Consider the following 16669-nt stretch of genomic DNA (forward strand, 5'->3'; position numbering starts at 1 on the left):
GTATTTTGCTACTCGCACGTAGTCGAAATATTTCTGAACATATTTCTGCGACACCCCTTTAAGCCAGCAACAAGAGTTCTCTATTCATTTCCTGGTAAACGTTGCCCGGATCGTCAGCAAGGGAAGTCAGATATATGGCGAGGCATTACAACGCGGCGATGATCGCTGGGTTTGCTGTAACTCTGAGAGGTCGAGAGAGAGAGGTCGGGTCAGAGGTGGAGCCAGTTGCGTATGCCGCCAGTTGGCCGCTGCCCCTGGGAAGCAGGGATCCACCCGGGACACCACCATACTTGGCATGACGGATCTCAGTGACCCATAACAACAGATCTGAAAAGCACGCCCTGGCAAGGCGGCGGCCAGTCCCTCCAACAAACCAGCAGGACTGCCAGCGCCACCTTTCAACCAAGTTCACACCGCGCACAACAGTCAACAGTGTCTAAAAGCGCTCGGCTAAAATATCCGCCAGTAACAACGCGCGGCCCGCCAGTGGGAGCAGCCGGGAATCACCGGGGTGGGGCCGCCACCCACCCACCCCCGCCGCCCGCCAAGCCATTGAGCTGGTGCCGCCGCAGCCGGCCGGGGCCGGCCGCGGGGCGGTGCCGATCCGCGTGAGCTGGCGCCCCTGCCGGACCTCGGCCGGGGCCCGGCTCGGGGCCCCGACCTGGGCCCGGCCCGGGCGCCGCGGCGGCCGCGGAAGTCGCTGGGCCGGCGCGACCGAGACCGGCTAGTGCTCCATGTCCATCGCGGTCAGGTACCTCTCCTCGATCAACAGCGGGATCAGCCGGTGCCTGCGGCGGGACGGCGCGTGCGCGCGCTGTTAACGGCGCGCGCGGGCCAAGCTACGACGTGAGGACACAACAGACGAACAAATAGATGAGCGGCTCTTTGCGTGAGCGGTTGCTTCACGACTGCCTACTGAGCCAGCCTTGTGACGGCCTAGGAAACGCCCACTAGCCTCAACCCACCGGACTACCTGCCGGCCGCACAGACCCCCAGCCCCGATCTCCACTTTGCTGCCACGAGCTCGCCGCCTGCCCTTCGCCGCTCACCGTATGGGCAGCAGCAGGAGAAGCAGCACCGGGAAGGTGGTCTTCATGTAGGACCATGGCGAGAAGCCGAACACGCACAGGATGCCCAGCTGCAGAATCTGGCACGCCGTGAACGTGTGGATCTTGCGCTGCGGCACGCGCCGGATGTAGTGGTTCGGCGGGTATGCCACCTGTCGGGCCGCGATGACGCTGGTGAGTGCCGACAGTGCTGAGTGTCCAGGACCGGCCGAGTGCCGATAAAGGCTTCGCACCCACCAGGCGATGCGAGAAGAGACATAACATTGGGACCTCACACTGGTCATTCGCCCTTTTTCCTCATTCTCGTTTCTCCCTGTATCCCTACAACGCCCCGTTTATCCAGGACAAGCCGCTTGCATCAGCCGTGAGCGGGGCTAAGCGCCCCCTGGCGGGAGCGTCGCCAGGGCGCCCGCACATGCCCCGAAGAGGGTGTGAGTGTCGTGGCTCTCCTCAGCGGAGGTCTCCCAGATCGCTTCCCTTCATCTCAAAGCTCTGAAATCGTCGTGACTGGCCAGAAGAGCTCAAGTTCCCCCACCTCTCACCCTAAATGGAACCGGACCCGCCAGGCGGCGCTAGTGAGGAGGTTCGTGAATGGACGTCAGCATCTTTTTCAGTCTATTTCCTCGTGGCATTGCGTTCCCTGTACAACGGGCAAAACAGGTGCCCGCAGACCCAAACGTAGCACATAGGAAATCGGCTCTGACACTTGGCGTATTCAGCGGGTGCTTCCCTCCTGCGTCACTACGGCTTCACCACGGCTTCATTTCAGAGAGTGAAAGGGCTTTATTTCTGGCAGACGGTGCCTTTCAGTGGAATTGTAAGACGCTGGTCGATTGGACGCAATGCTCCCGGATGGCGATGGAATGGCTGGAGTTGGTTTAATCAAATCCGGGTAAGACCCGTACTCAGTGACAGGTCATTTGACAGGAACGTTGGCTGCACTTGACAGCTACACTCTGACAAATCGCGATCATCTGCTGACCTGACACAACACCATGCCGACATTATTGTCAAGCTGACATACGGGATGTCAAGCAGTTCTGGTCGTTCACGACGGCTCACCGTCGGCAGTGCGAGGCTCAGCGCTCAGCGCCATCATCCCACCGCCGGTCATCTCACCTGCTCCATGAAGAAGAGCGTGATGCGTTCGAACATCTGGTTGCCGTTAAGAGCCGTGATGGCCATGTAGAGGAAGAGGCCGTTGAGCACGGGCGGCGGGATGTAGGTCAGCGGGTAGGGCAGCAGCAGCACCGACAGGCCGATCAGCAGGTGCGACAGGATGCCCGTCACGCGCGTCTCCCGCACTTTGACGATGCTGAAGCACGCCGGCAACCTCAGTTGGGAAGGGAGAGCAGAGCGGCGACGGAACCCGACCAAGCTCTCAGCTCCTCTCTTAGTCCTGAGCGTATTAAACACTAATGAGCATCAAATAAAGATGTCGCGTTGATAAATATTCTGATTATATAGGCGGGCAGCAAGCAATATTTTCATACCAGACGATAAACAAGACAAAACAGGGCGAGGTCTCATATATATCAAACACTGATGCGTCGACATCACTGAAAGCGTGTTTGTCATGATGTCGGCATGAACAACGGACTAGTCACATGAACAGTCAGCGGGGCACTCCAGGCCCCCCCCCCCCTCTTACGTTCTTACATCATGTCATCCCTTCCTCATGCCACGATGGGGAAGGGACGGCTTGATAGCATGACTTTGAGGAAGGGATGGCATGACATGACAGTAGAAGATCACGTGACCATTTCTATTAAAATCGCTAGCGACAGAAGTGTCTGCAACTCACAGCGTCGGCTGAGGTCTCAGCGTAGCACGCGCATCAAACATAGATACCGTGGTAGTGATATAAATTGCGTCGCAAACGTCCCGGCAATACCTTTGTAACGAATTGCCTGTTATAAGTCGTAAATTGACACTACCAGAACATCAATAGACGGGTTTCTGAGACAGGCCACGTTCGGAAAACTGTCAATTCCCGTAAATCGCCATGCCGAAAGCTTGGAGACGAAAGATGAGACATCAAAATGACCCGAAACAGCCGAAAGTGGCCGTGGCCGTCAGATCCAGGATAACATGCCGACACACGGCGAAATTAATACAGGCGCTCATCCGGCTGAGACTGGCCACCCAAACAGCCTGGTTCGTGGCCCTTCCAGACCCATCCATGAGCCGCATCGAGCCTTCCATCAACCCCCCCCCCCCCCCGCGTCACGCAGCGGGCCACACAGCCGCCACTGCGATCGCAGCCGAGACCGGAGTCAGCCAGATCCGGGAGGGGAGGGGGGGGGGGGGGCAGGTGGCAGGCCATTGACGGATCGGGTGACAGCTCGCTCCCCTCTCTGCACCGGCGGCGCGCGCATTCGGCACGCGGCGCTGGCTGGCATACGTCATCGCCGCCGACAAGGCGTGCCATTATCGGCTTGTTGTGGTCCCCAAAGGAGATTGCTGGGGTGATGATGACAGCAGCAGACAAATGCGAAAAAGAGGGAGAGAGAGAGAGAGAGAGAGAGAGAGAGAGAGAGAGAGAGAGAGAGAGAGAGAGAGAGAGAGAGAGAGAGAGAGAGAGAGAGAGAGAGAGAGAGAGAGAGAGAGAGAGAGAGAGAGAGAGAGAGAGAGAGAGAGACAGAGAGAGAGAGAGAGAGAGAGAGAGAGAGAGAGAGAGAGAGAGAGAGAGACAGAGGGAGAGAGAGAGAAAAGAGAGAGAGAGAGAGAGGGGAGGGATGGAGAGAGGAAGAGAGAGGGGGGCACTGCAATATGTTGCCGCGGCGTGACTCGCTCCGTTTGACATGATTATCGCCTTCCAATTCGAGAACACCATCGCATTGGCAGGCGTTAATAGCGGCGGTGACTTTTCTGGTTTTGTTTCATTTTAAAATAAAACTTACGATCACGCGACACGACACCATTGACGATGTTGCCCCGCTTGCGCCGCTCAGCTGCGCCCACCGCCACCCGCAGCACTCACATCTCGTAAACGTGGCCCTGCTCGACCCGCTCCTCGACGTCGGCCATACTGCGCACGTGCAGCGGCGAGTGCGGGATGGCCGCGTGCATCCATGGCAGGGCCGAGCAGCGAGAGCAGCGCGTTCAGCAGCGCCACCACCATCAGGTCCAGGTGGTAGGCCGGCCCCTTCTTCAGCCTGCACAAGTCGGCCGTCACGGCGCTGACGGCTGGGGGGACGACTGGGCGCGACACGCTCTCGTGCCGAAGCGCGTGCGTGTGGCGCGTGCGTGAGGCGCGTGCGTGCATGTCAGGATGTCGCGATGCGGTCGGTGATTCGCACATTTCCGGAGAACTTAGATGTTGACAGATTCTGGCACAATATGTGTCTGATTTAATTGGATCATTCATGGGAAGGGAAAAGATCAATGTACTATCGCAAAGGGTAAGTGAAGAGTTTGGATAGGTCTCAAAATACAATAAATAAATATGCCGCGACGGTCAGATAAGATGAGATTGTTAAAAAGTGCGCACTGGGTTTCGTCTCAGGAACATCAGTTTTGTTTTAATGATTTAGAATATGCAGGTTTGCCCCTTGTTTGGTGATTCTGTATCAACGGCGCGTTCTTTGCCAGTACCAACCAACGGAAGACGGCATCTTTCTCTCTCCGACCGACCGCGCAAGCAGAATCTTTAAACCCCCACGATTCCATGGGCTTGGGTTCCACCACTGGCGAGCGCAGCTCGGTCTCACTTGTTGCCGGGGTTGTTGACCATGGCGCTGGTGATGTTCTGGTCCATGAAGAACAACAGGGAGAGGCAGAAGCCGAGCAGGGCGGAACCCAGCACTGCCGCCACACTCATGTTCTGCATGGCCACCAGGCCCAGCGCCTGCTCGTCCTTGTACCGGAACGGGGCCACTGAGGTGGTCATCCGCCGAGGTCAATGACACGACATGTCCGCCAGGGCATCCCCCCGCGCGTGTGGCTCCCTGACGTCTGGCTTCTTTGGCGCATGCTGTTGCCGATGTGTGGTGTCTTGTGAAATGTGTCACGTTCATGAAAGCTAACCCGGGAACACGGCACCGGCCTTTAAGCTTATACTTTTTAAAATTGAAGGGTGTAATTTCACATCCGGTCTCCTGCATTTAAAGCATCGAAACGTTTGGTTACAACAATATGCTGAACAGTTTGAGTAGAAACTAAATACTTTTTATAAGAAAGGGAAACCTTTAGCTCCTGATTTTGCGTCATTATACCGGTATTGACCGCAGTACCGGCGGTGGCGGCACTCAGATGAGAACCATGAATACAATCAGCGTTGTTGAACCAGTACCGCATATTATTTTGAAGATTGCGACCTCAACATAAGAACTTCCAACTCATCATGCCGAAACTAGATACATGAGGCATGCACAGAACTTCCAACTTATAATGCCGAAACTAGATACATGAGGCATGCACAGCAAGGTTTCAGCCAATTGCATCAATTTTGTTAGCCCGACTTTGAGATCCATGATGACAGCCGGTGACAAGGCTTGCAACAGTTCAGTTTTGTTTGTCTTCTTCCATCTTTGAGCGTGCACCCTGTCTCCCGTGGTAGCTGAGTTGAACAATCGTGGCACTCAGTAACTGAGTGACATAATCACGGCACTCAGTAAATGGGTAAAATAATCACGGCGCAATAATCCTGTCGGGCTGCAAAAGGCAACTCGAGCCTGAAGCCACCATTGATCGCTGCGACAGCTGACAGCTTGTGATTGCCGTAGAGAAATCCATTCACTTTGAGTTCGTAAGCATACGATGATTTGGTGATCTGTCTCAGACAGTGCCCAATGCACACCCTAATCGGCAAATAATTTGCACTATTAACGCGATATAAAGCATCATTACTTCCTCTTCCTCCCGTAAAAGGAAGTTAAAAGTAAAAGGTTAGACAGAACTAAAGGAAGAAACGCTACCTTTTTCACTTTTTTCGCGGCATATAATGCGTTTGCTTCCAGTGCGATCGGATCATCACGCTTGCGTTTGTCTATCGCGCCTCGGGGGGAGGGGGTCAGGTAACTCACGATTGACATCGGCGAAGAGGAAGGAGCCGACGAAGCTCATCACGAGGACGGCGATGGGAAGGGAGTAATCGGCCAGCAGCTCCCGCTTGCTCGCCTCCAGATACGGCCTGCAACAGTGTAACACAACGGCTTAGCGGCAGCGATCCGATATTTTCAAACAGCCTGGTAAAAGCATGGTACCAGCACCAGCATTGGCGCACGGGTACGCGTCCTCGGGCTGACAAAGTTCGTTCGATGCCGGCGCTGATATTGGTCTCCAACGTTTCAATGCAGGCCAGCACCGCTGGGTACCGGAAAAGTACTACTGTTTCTGCAGTATGTTACCAGAATATTGTAGCTCCATTTCGAAACAGCCACAATTAGCTATGCAGCGCGGTCGAGGTAAGACATGCGATCCAGGTAGGATTGGTTCAGAATCGCAGCCGAATCCGCCCCTTGACACCGCAGCATTACAAAAGGGAGGGGAGCTCGCTCGAGTCAGAGGGCCCTAATAGAGCATCGCTCATATCATCTAGAAAATGCATGCATGTCCCGAAAACATCACGTGCAAATTAAGCCATCTTTCAACTCGTTTGTCAACGAGGACAACCCTGATCCCTGAACTCGTAGGACCATGGTCTACGCCACCGGCAGGGCGGGGTGGAAAGTTACCTACCCTGTCCTGAAAAGATAGCGTGAGCAAGTGCATCTACTGCTTATCCCGAAATCGAAAGAGTATCCTTGAAAACCTTGCCTTGAAGAACCTTGAACGTCGAAGGCCTGATATACACGGTAAGGAGAAATGATGCGGTCAGAAGGACCGGCTAAAACTGACAAAGGAATGTCGTGATGATCGAGAGCAGGCTTCAGCTGTGGAAGGATCGGGCATTGTTGGGAGTGATTGTGCTGCAAAAGTTTCCGGATGCGGTCCGAGGCCCAGCAAGGAAAGCAACGTATTGACGTGATGATCGGGGAAGGCCCCAGTTGTGGAAGGATCGGATAGTGTCCAGAGTGACTGTGCTGCAGTAGGCCCCTATCGTGAATGATGGGAGACCCCGCTCTTGTGCGGACGTTAAGTGGTTGAGGGTTGTGACGCGCCAGAAGGCCCACACGAGGACCAAGTGTAAATCCCAAACTGGCACAGAGGATATCTTAGCCGTAAATATGCTTGGTCTGTTCAAGACGCTCACAACGGACGCTGTTCTGGCTGAGAGTATGTCTCATTGATTTCCAGAGGAAGGATCTGACATGAATGAGACCACATCCCAACAAGCAAACAATATTGTATGGCGAAAAGCTAGCATTTGATGAGAGCTCCTTGTCGTGACGAAAAGAAGACTCCGACCCTTCATTACATAGCACTTGTATGGTTCCAGGTGCGCAGTGCGGCAAGAGAACCTCGTCATTACTGATATCGCCATGACACCAGAAGGTCCGCTTTGAACTAAGAGGAGTCCCTGTCATAACTGGAAGCAGACCTCACTTACCCACGACTGTCATGACTGAAAGGTGCTCTTTGTTCTGATCGAGCGGAGGCGAACAGCAGAAAAGCCATCAGTAATGCAGACGTGTTAGACGGCTCTATAGTTTGTTTGCTGTTATAGATGCTCGTGTTGTGCTGAATTCTTGCGTTTGTTTATGTAAGTACATGCTTCTGTTTTCAGATCTACCTACGGAAAGGTTGGCTCGCCTGTGCTCAAGGGAAATGGCGTGCACGATCGACCTGCCGCGTTATAAAAACAGTTACAGGTGTGATCAAGACAGTAACGATTGGAATCTTTATACGTTTAGGTTAAGGATGCTCTTTTTAGGTGGAGGCTCAATATGAGTACTGGCCTGCCCATGCTACAGGTAGTTTCGTGACGTCACATCTGCACAGGATATACCAAGATTCGCTCTGTCACGTTTTTTGCCTCCATACATGGGTGACACAGTCGTTGCACATATTAAGATGAGCACTAATGGAACACGTCATGTATGCAATCCGGAACAAGCCATCAACGTTCATCGGGATTTAATAAAATCTCCTTAGGATTATAATAAAAAGGCAGAAACGGGCACAAGAATGGAACAGCGATACTTGATGTACTCACGTTTTGTTGAAATTGTACAGTGACACCCCCACCCAGAGTGTTCCCAGCATGAGCAGCAGGAACAGCAGGCTCTTCTCCCTCTGACAGTCCAGCACCACCGCCATTGTGTCGTTGGCGGTGCCGTTTGACGTCACGTTGTGGTCCGGGATGGCGCCGGTGCACGCCGGAGACCAGTAATTCTTCCGAAAATCTAAAGACCACGTGAACATTTCAGATGCCGCAACCCGTTTTCTGTTAAGGCGGCCAGTATTCGCGCTGCTCACGGCATCCGCCGGGCACTAGCCTGTTCACACCCTGATAAATTTCTGAAGAGTAAATGAGCTTGTTGCCTCTTAAACTATTTCTTTTTGGTTGGTTTCTTGCTGGCAACTTCGACGCCGCACCATTAATTCAACTCAGCTGGCTGGGAGCGGTGCTCCTAACAGCATCTAGCGGATTTTAATTTGCTTACATGGAAGAAATCCATTAAGTATCTAGGCGTGCTGGTCGCCCAACACTTCAAACTACGTTGGCTTTTTCCTTTGATATTCATCTCCCTATAAATGCCACTTCATATAACTCTTAGTCCAAGCAGCTGTTAAACAGCCGCTATCGAGCAGAGAGGCACCCGTCGCACGTCCCGACAGTGACGTACCGACCAGCACGTCCCGACAGTGACGTACCGACCAGCACGTCTCGAGAGGCGTCCACGCAGAAGGCGATGGAGATGAAGATGGCGAAAATTTCCTCCGTTGAGCGGGTGGACCATCGCATGAGCCGGGATACGTCGAGCAACGCTGTACAGCACGATGAAGAACGAGCTCCACAGCCCGACAGCGCAGTACATGGAGAAGAAGTCGATCGAGAAGTCAGTGCATATCGTGTTGATGACTGAAACAAAATTATCGGAGGTGAGGACTGGGTGGTTCATGACGCTACGTCTTTGTTCTGGGCAGCTCGATACTTTGAGTCAAACTGTGATGTGTTTGAAACTTAGCGCAGCTTCTTCAAGATCTTTCAAACCATGTTACGCTCACTTCACGCATCGCAACCACGACAGCACATCAGGGTCACCTTCGGCAATGGATGCCCATGACAATGAGCGTCAGCTGTGATCCGACGCCGTGGACGATTTTGCTTTGCATGCTAGAATTTCTCGTCAGCTGCCGGTCACTGACACAAGCGATTTAGCACTGGCGTAAAACGAGACGGTTCACGCAGTGCTTAATCATCAGTCAAACATAGTACGCCACGCAGGTGATCGGCCACGTAACGCGTGTGACTGCAGGCAGCTGAGTGGCGCTGGTGAGTGTCTGCTTGAAGAGTGCTCTCTTCCGACGGCTGAGTGTTGGGCACTCAGTTCAGACCAGCGGCGCATTCCTCCACGCAAGCACCAACAGGCACAACACCCCTACCCACCCCCCCCCCCCCCCCCTACCGCAGCGCGGACCGCCCGAGCGCCCCGAAGTCGGCCGACATATCGATCGCAGCCTGAATTTCAACTCCGCGGCATAATCTTCTGGGAAGAATGGTTAACACAAATCTGGCGTTCATCAATCGCGAGGCTGGGCCGTCCGGGCCGGCGCCCCCGCCGCCGATAGCAGGCGCCACGGCTGAGGCGGTCCACTCGCGCCTCTGACTGGCCATGTCCCGCTCACAAGAGGCAAGTGCCTCCTTTCCAGATGCTTCTTTTTTGAAGCGCGTTGCCCCGTTGTAGCGATGGCCGCTATTGTGCTGCCCAGAAATTACAGGCCTAAGATTGTATCCGTTCCGAGAACTTGAAAACGTTTCACGTCTGTTCCGCGCCCGGCTCTTGACAACAACCGCGAATCTGCACCGCACGTCCGCACCATCGATCCGCTTGGGAACCGTGACCCTTCACGGCCGCGTCACAGAACTGGCCGACGCTTGCCGCTGTTCCACACAGCCTCTCGCTGTCGGTGTTCGCCGGCGCCACTGACAAGGTCACCCGGTCCGCTCCCACCGCCCGGCCACGCCTCTCTAGAGTCACTCACTCTTGATGTAGATGGCGAGTGGCGCGGTGGTGAGCAGCACCATCAGCGGCTGGCCGCCGAACACGTAGAAGAAGAGGCCGCCCAGCGTCTGGCCGATGATGACCTTCTTCACGTCTGTGGACGCGCGGCAACCATGGGCACGGGAGCGATGCTTGGAGGGGGAGGGGAAGGGGAGGGCGCGCAGCGTTCTCATGTTCAACGTCACAGACAGCCTGGACGTCAGCGCCCCACTGAACGCAGCCTGTCCGACCTGAAAGCTGGGGCAGGGACGCAGCTAGAACTGGGGCCACATCCATTGCCCCCTGTCCGAAGGTGCCGACGCCGCCGCTGGACAGCTGCACGTACGTCAGCCGAGCCGGGCATTGTGCGCGGCGGATGGAGCGCGACCGCCCCGGGTGCGGGTTGAGTTGTGACGACACGGAACAGCTCCGCGCCGCGGGAAAAGCCGTTCAAAAGCACGGCGAAGTGCGCGAGCCGCAGGAGGCGTCTCTCTGGGCGAACACACGATGGTCATTCCGAACAGACGCCTGGAGACGCTGACAGCCGGCTGCCACCCCCACAAGCAGCCGAAGGTTCCGGGCACGGCCACGCCATGCAACCTGACGTGCCTCACGCTGCCGCACCCGCCCGAAGCTCTGACGGCTCATGACGACGTCAGGAAGGCGAACCCGGTGCCAGCCTACGCCGTGGAAAAAACGAGAGAGAGAGAGAGAGAGAGAGTAAGCACTACGCCGGAGTAAAACAGGAGGGTTTTGATGCGAAATACCGGCTGTCTTCTAGTGCTGCCTTGTACCAGTTCTACCTTCCAAGGTGGGAAAGCTGTATGGTGCTTCACCGTTCTTGTTTAGATGCCGACGGGTCATAACGATGGCCAGTGCGACGGCCCCACGAGGAGGGTAAATTGAAAACCGTATACAAACTATACCGCGATTGCAAAGAACACGGAGTTTAAAGCCAGATTCATCAGATAATAAGCCTCCCTGGCGGACTGCTCTGCCTGCCGTCATAGTGCTTAGGCGATAATTCAAAGCTTCGGGTCGTGCATTTCTGACCCCACCGAGTCTTGCATCACGTTGATCCGACCCATTGATGCGGCGCAAGACCTGCTGCTTTGGCTTGACGTAAATGGTTTGACGTAAATGGTGCCAGTAAGTCGCCTTGTGTGCGATGGGCGGGTGAGACAATGCCATACGGGAGAGTTCTCGGTTGTTGTCACGCACATAGCGACAAGAAAGGCACACTCATGGAGCCAGACACCTTCGGCAACCGACGTGGATGGGTTGCATCGATACCCTGGAAACTAACTTTTATGATAATTCGAAAGGCTGAAGTCTTGTGACTTATCATTCGCACGCTTATCACCAATTTAACGCTACTTTGAAGATGACTGGCTATGGGTCTGGTGAGGCTTAGGAATTTTAATTGGTGACATCGATGAATTTGCAATCCGTTAAGGTTAGGGAAATTGTGACACAAGCATCGCAAAACATTCAATATTTTGGATGGAGGTCTCTCAAAATAAGCATTTCCTCGCACCTCCATCGTTTTTCGTGGTCAGATGATTGTGGGTCTATGCCCAGCGCCTTATATGGGAGATCAGTTTTGAAAAGAGAGCATTGACCGACTCCCGGGTACTTGCTGACGAGCTCAGGCGTCGGACCCTTCCGGGATCCGTAATTGTCGCCGGTGTCTGCGCGCGTACACAGTGTTGTTGCTCTCAACGCCTGCATCGCCTCCGACTGCTGAGAACTGGCACAGATCCTTAAAAGGGTCTCAAAGGGGGCAGTTCGTGGTTGGCACATGAAAGAACGGATCGTCTGCACACATTGATCCACGCTTTTGCCAATGATGACTGTCAGCTTTTTCCTCCGTCAGGATCTGTTTGTCTCTGTCGCTGCGACATCGAGTCGTAGAAATCTGTACCAAGCTTCAAACACGTGCGTGCTGAAGGTTTATGAGTTCACTCTGTTCACCGCTCGCACGATTTGAAAATGATCCATTTTCACGTGAATCAAATGAGGAGAGTAAAAGCCTGGTGATATTGCCATATCGTATAAAACGCTCGCTGGACAAAAAGGCTTGCACACAAATGCATCCCGATTTCTATAGCAAAAGTTCAAAACATTGCGCCCCTTCCTGTTGAAAACTGCATGAACATTCGATCAGTGGTGGCAAAAACTGTGATTTCTAAAAAGGGGGACGAGCTCCGCCCATCCCATCATCCTGGCTCGTCAGGCTGGTCATCTGCCCATTGTTTAATTGAGTCTCGCTCGGCCTGTCGTGTCGCTTGTAACAAGCAACATTTACACGGTTATATAACAGCTGTATAATAACATAATAACACGTGAATTGTACCACATAATATAATACACACATACACATGGGGAGATCGATACGCACCTCTATATATATATATATATATATATATATATATATATATATATATATATATATATGTGTGTGTGTGTGTGTGTGTGTGGTGTGTGTGTGTGTGTGGTGTGTGTGTGTGTGTGTGTGTGGTGTGTGTGTGTGTGTGTGTGTGGTGTGTGTGTGTGTGTGTGTGTGTGTGTGTGTGTGTGTGTGTGTGTGTGTGTGTGTGTGTGTGTGTGGTGTGTGTGTGTGTGTGTGTGGTGTGTGTGTGTGTGTGTGTGTGTGTGTGTGTGTGTGTGTGGTGTGTGTGTGTGTGTGTGTGTGTGTTGTGTGTGTGTGTGTGTGTGTGTGTGTGTGTGTGTGTGTGTGTGTGTGTGTGTGTGTGCATACCTTACCTTACTTTACCTCACCTTTCCCTTCCTAAACTATACCTTTCTGGAACCCCGACCCACACTCGGCATGCATATATGCACGGTATTAAGTTGACCTGAGAGGCACGGCAGCTGTGCCCTGCGTTTACTCACACGGGAACTACTGATTAAATCGAGATGGCACTGCCGCGTGCCGTAAAAACGCGTGATTGCCACTACGTCTCGGAGCACCTCGGAAATTCTGGCGCTTTCACGGAAACGTGCGGGCGATGTCGATGTGGTGCGAGGGACTTACCCGGATTTGCTAAAATAGCCCAGTTCTGACAGTTATTCGCTTCATTCTCGGGCCCTTTTTGCGGGGTGAGAACGTGCCCTGCATTGCGAAGCAGATCGTTACGGGATCTGGGTGAGTCCAGACACTTATAGACCTAACTTATCATTTCGCGTCTAGCAAGTGCTGCTCACAACCGCGAGGTGTGAGAAAGGACAGGTCAGTAGAACACGTAGCCAAACTGCACGCACTGGAGCGAAGTTCGTGAGAACAAAAGCATTCATATTCCAGACAAGGGTCATGTCGGCCATGGAAGTGCTGTCCGGATCCGTTTGGTCCAGTCCCGATAAAAAGCTGGGGCGGCCACACGACCGAGAAATATCGACCTATAAGAAAGCAATTCAATGGCATCAAACCGCACACGCAAGTATCCGCAGCGGGATGGGCTATGGGGATAGAGAGTGCAGCCCGTAACTTCGGTAACGCATGATGTCAAGCATAGGCCGTTGCCAAAAAGACAGCCGTCCGTCTCCAAAGGGGTTCCGCCGGCACTGTCCTGACCAACGTCCATGTGCCGCTGCAGAATTCCTCTTGAAAACCGCGGCGTGTGTGGTGACTAATCGTAATTAGGTCAGGTCCATTTGTATTCTGGACGGCTGTGCCACGCGCGCCGAGCCAGCGATCGTCGAGGAGCGCACAAGCGGCGGTTAACAGCGAGCAGTGACAGGGGCAGCGTGGTTACCGACTGCCTGAGAGCCGGACCAGCAGCTGCCAGTGGGCAGTGACAGGGGCAGTGTGGCTACCGACTGGCTGGGAGCCGGACCAGCAGCTGCCAGTGGGGAGTGATTGGGACAGCACGGTTGCCGACGGCAGGGAGCCGGACCAGCAACTGCTAGCGAGCAGTGCCAGGGGGCAGCTTGGTTACCATTTGGCTGCAAGCGGGACCAGCAGCTGCCAGTGGGCAGTGACTGGGGCAGCGTGGTTACCGACTGGCTCGGAGCCGGACCAGCAGCTGCCAGTGGGCAGTGACTGGGGCAGCTTGGTTACCGACTGGCTGGGAGCAGGACTAGCATCCACCAGCGAGCAGTAACTGGGACAGCTTGGTTACCGACTGGCTGGGAACAGGACTAGCAACTGCTAGCGAGCAGTGAGTGGCGAGCAGTGATCACCTGCTTGTCAGCAGTGCGTCGGAACCGGTGATTTTTAATAAGTGGCGAGGACGAGAAGACGCCAGAATTACCAATCAGCACTGGGTACGTACCCGGGGTGACCAAACAACAGCGAACAGCGTCCCGCGACAGCCAGCTGTTGTTGCCATGGCGGCTTTACGACGCATTCAGCTGCTGAGGCTATGGGACGTGGCCTGCCTCTCAGCCAGACAGAGAGGGCGGTGCCGCTGGGAATAGGACCACGAACCTCTGGTTCTCCGACGCTCAGCCTAACCCCTGTGCTGCCAATAGCCCCGTGCGACAACCATCCAGACGTGAGCAGGGCTGTGTCAGTCGCAGACAGAAATGACCAGTGATCACCAGTCAACATTGGCAGGAACCAGTGATTGACTGAAACAGTGAGTGGAAGCCAGTGATTGGCTGTCGGCGGCTGGCAAGGATCAGCGATTACCAACCAGCAGAGAGAATGCACCAAGAACACCTGTCAACAGGGAGTAGACACCGCTCGTTATCAAACCAAGTGAGAAAAAACTATTACCATTGGTTTGCGGAGGTTTGCTTATCTAGGGAGGCACAGGGCTAGGGCGGCACACAGGAGGTGGCCGCAAACCATCCGGCCGGTCATTACCAGTCAGCAGTGAACAAGGGCCAAACAATACCACTCAAAGTGAGCATGAAGCAGTGGTCACCTGTCAGCAGCGATTGGGAACCAGCGAGAACCAATCGACAGTGCGTGGGAACCAGTGATAACCATTCAGATCACATACAAATCGGCAACCGCTAGTGAACGATGAGTAGATACCCGTGACAACCAGTCAACAGTTAGCAGAAACCAGTGACTGTCAGTCACAAGTGAGCAGACACCAATGATCACCAGATGGTACAGCTGGAGGACTCAGCTCTCGCACCACAGCTCAGCCGCTGTCGAGCGGCGGCGCCTATTGGTTCTCCCAATCTGAGCGGTATTGCCGGCTGGTGCCTGATCGCAATGGTGATGGCGATGACACCGATTTTGCCGAGCTGTCAACTCAACTGTCAACTGTCAACTGTCGACCGGGCTGTCAACTCGCACCGGCGCGATGGTGGAGCGAGCCGAGCACCGGCGGGGGCCACGGCTCGTGTCGGCCCGGTGCGGACGCGGGCCAGGCAGGGCACTCCTGAGGTCCTCGGCTCGGACACGGCCCGGACGGGACACTCTTACAGGCCCGGGCCAGGCACTCCTGCGGCCCAGGGCTAGGCACTCCTGCAGTCCCGGCAGGACACTCTTACGGCCCGGGCCAGGCACTCCTGCGGCCTAGGCTGGGCACTCCTGCAGTCCCAGTGGGACACTCTTACGGTCCGGGCTAGGCACTCCTGTGCGTCGGGAAGTCACACCTTAAGGTCTGGACCGAACACCCTCTGTAATTAAAAGATGACACTCCTGCAGCCCGAGAAGGACGCTCCTGGACCCAGAACTGGAAACTCCCGTAGTCTGAGCAGGACACTTTCGCGTCCCGGGCAGGAAACTCCTGCAGCCCGGACGGCACACTCCTGCGCTCCTTGACAGGGCACTCCTGTAGCACGAGTAGGAACGCTCCTGCACCCAGGACAAGACAACCCCCGTGGTCCGCGCAGACATTCCTGCGGCCTGGACGGGACACTCCTACGGCCCGGACGGGACACTCCTGCGGCCCGGACGGGACACTCTCGCGGCCCGGACGGGACACTCCTGCGGCCCGGGTAGGTCACTCCTGCGGCCCGGACGGGACACTCCTGCGGCCCGGGTAGAACACTCCTGCAGCCCTGGTGGGACCCCCTGTCGCTCGACAGGACACTCTTGCGGTCCAGAATCGATGCCCCTCCATCCCGGACTTTCGCATCAATCTAGACATGCATCGCAAACCTCCGCATCCCAGACTCCGGCCGCCCAAGCCGATCAGCTTCTGCAGCCCGAGCAAAGCGATGCTGCGACCCGGACTGGATACTCCTGAAGCCCTAGCAGGCCTTATATGTGTGAGCAGAAACTTTGCTGCACCCGAGATAGGACACCCCTGCGGCTTGGACTGACAATTCATACAGCCGGACTGGGTACTCCAGCAGCCTGGACTGAGAACTCCTACTGTCTGGACTTGACGCTCCCGTAGCGAGGACTGCACACTCCTGCAACTTGGACCGGACACTCGTGCAGCAAGTGCTGGACATTGCCGAAGCCAGATGGGACGCCGTCGGATTCCAGACCAATGCCCAAACCGAGCAGACCGCTCTTGCATCTCACAGTCCTCGTGATCTCCACCTTAGCACGAACAGGTCGACTGCGAATCTCCTCAGCTACTGCGTCCGTAAGACCAT

General features: G+C 54.9%; 1 protein-coding gene across 1 annotated transcript in view; it reads right to left on the minus strand.

Moving 5' to 3' along the window:
• Positions 1-712: 712 nt before the first annotated feature.
• LOC119092053 (sodium bicarbonate transporter-like protein 11) overlaps positions 713-16669 on the minus strand; it is a 64735-nt gene continuing 48778 nt past the window's right edge. Inside the window, 11 exon segments of the mRNA XM_037215013.1 lie at positions 713-788; positions 1050-1219; positions 2187-2382; positions 4051-4148; positions 4150-4225; positions 4781-4946; positions 6095-6201; positions 8167-8356; positions 8829-8937; positions 8939-9036; positions 10161-10274. Coding sequence (XP_037070908.1) covers positions 725-788; positions 1050-1219; positions 2187-2382; positions 4051-4148; positions 4150-4225; positions 4781-4946; positions 6095-6201; positions 8167-8356; positions 8829-8937; positions 8939-9036; positions 10161-10274 — 1388 coding nt within the window. The 3' untranslated portion in view covers positions 713-724.

The sequence above is a fragment of the Pollicipes pollicipes genome, unplaced genomic scaffold (assembly GCF_011947565.3).
Source record: "Pollicipes pollicipes isolate AB1234 unplaced genomic scaffold, Ppol_2.1 Scaffold_3447;HRSCAF=4054_pilon_pilon_pilon, whole genome shotgun sequence".
Taxonomy (NCBI): domain Eukaryota; kingdom Metazoa; phylum Arthropoda; class Thecostraca; order Pollicipedomorpha; family Pollicipedidae; genus Pollicipes; species Pollicipes pollicipes.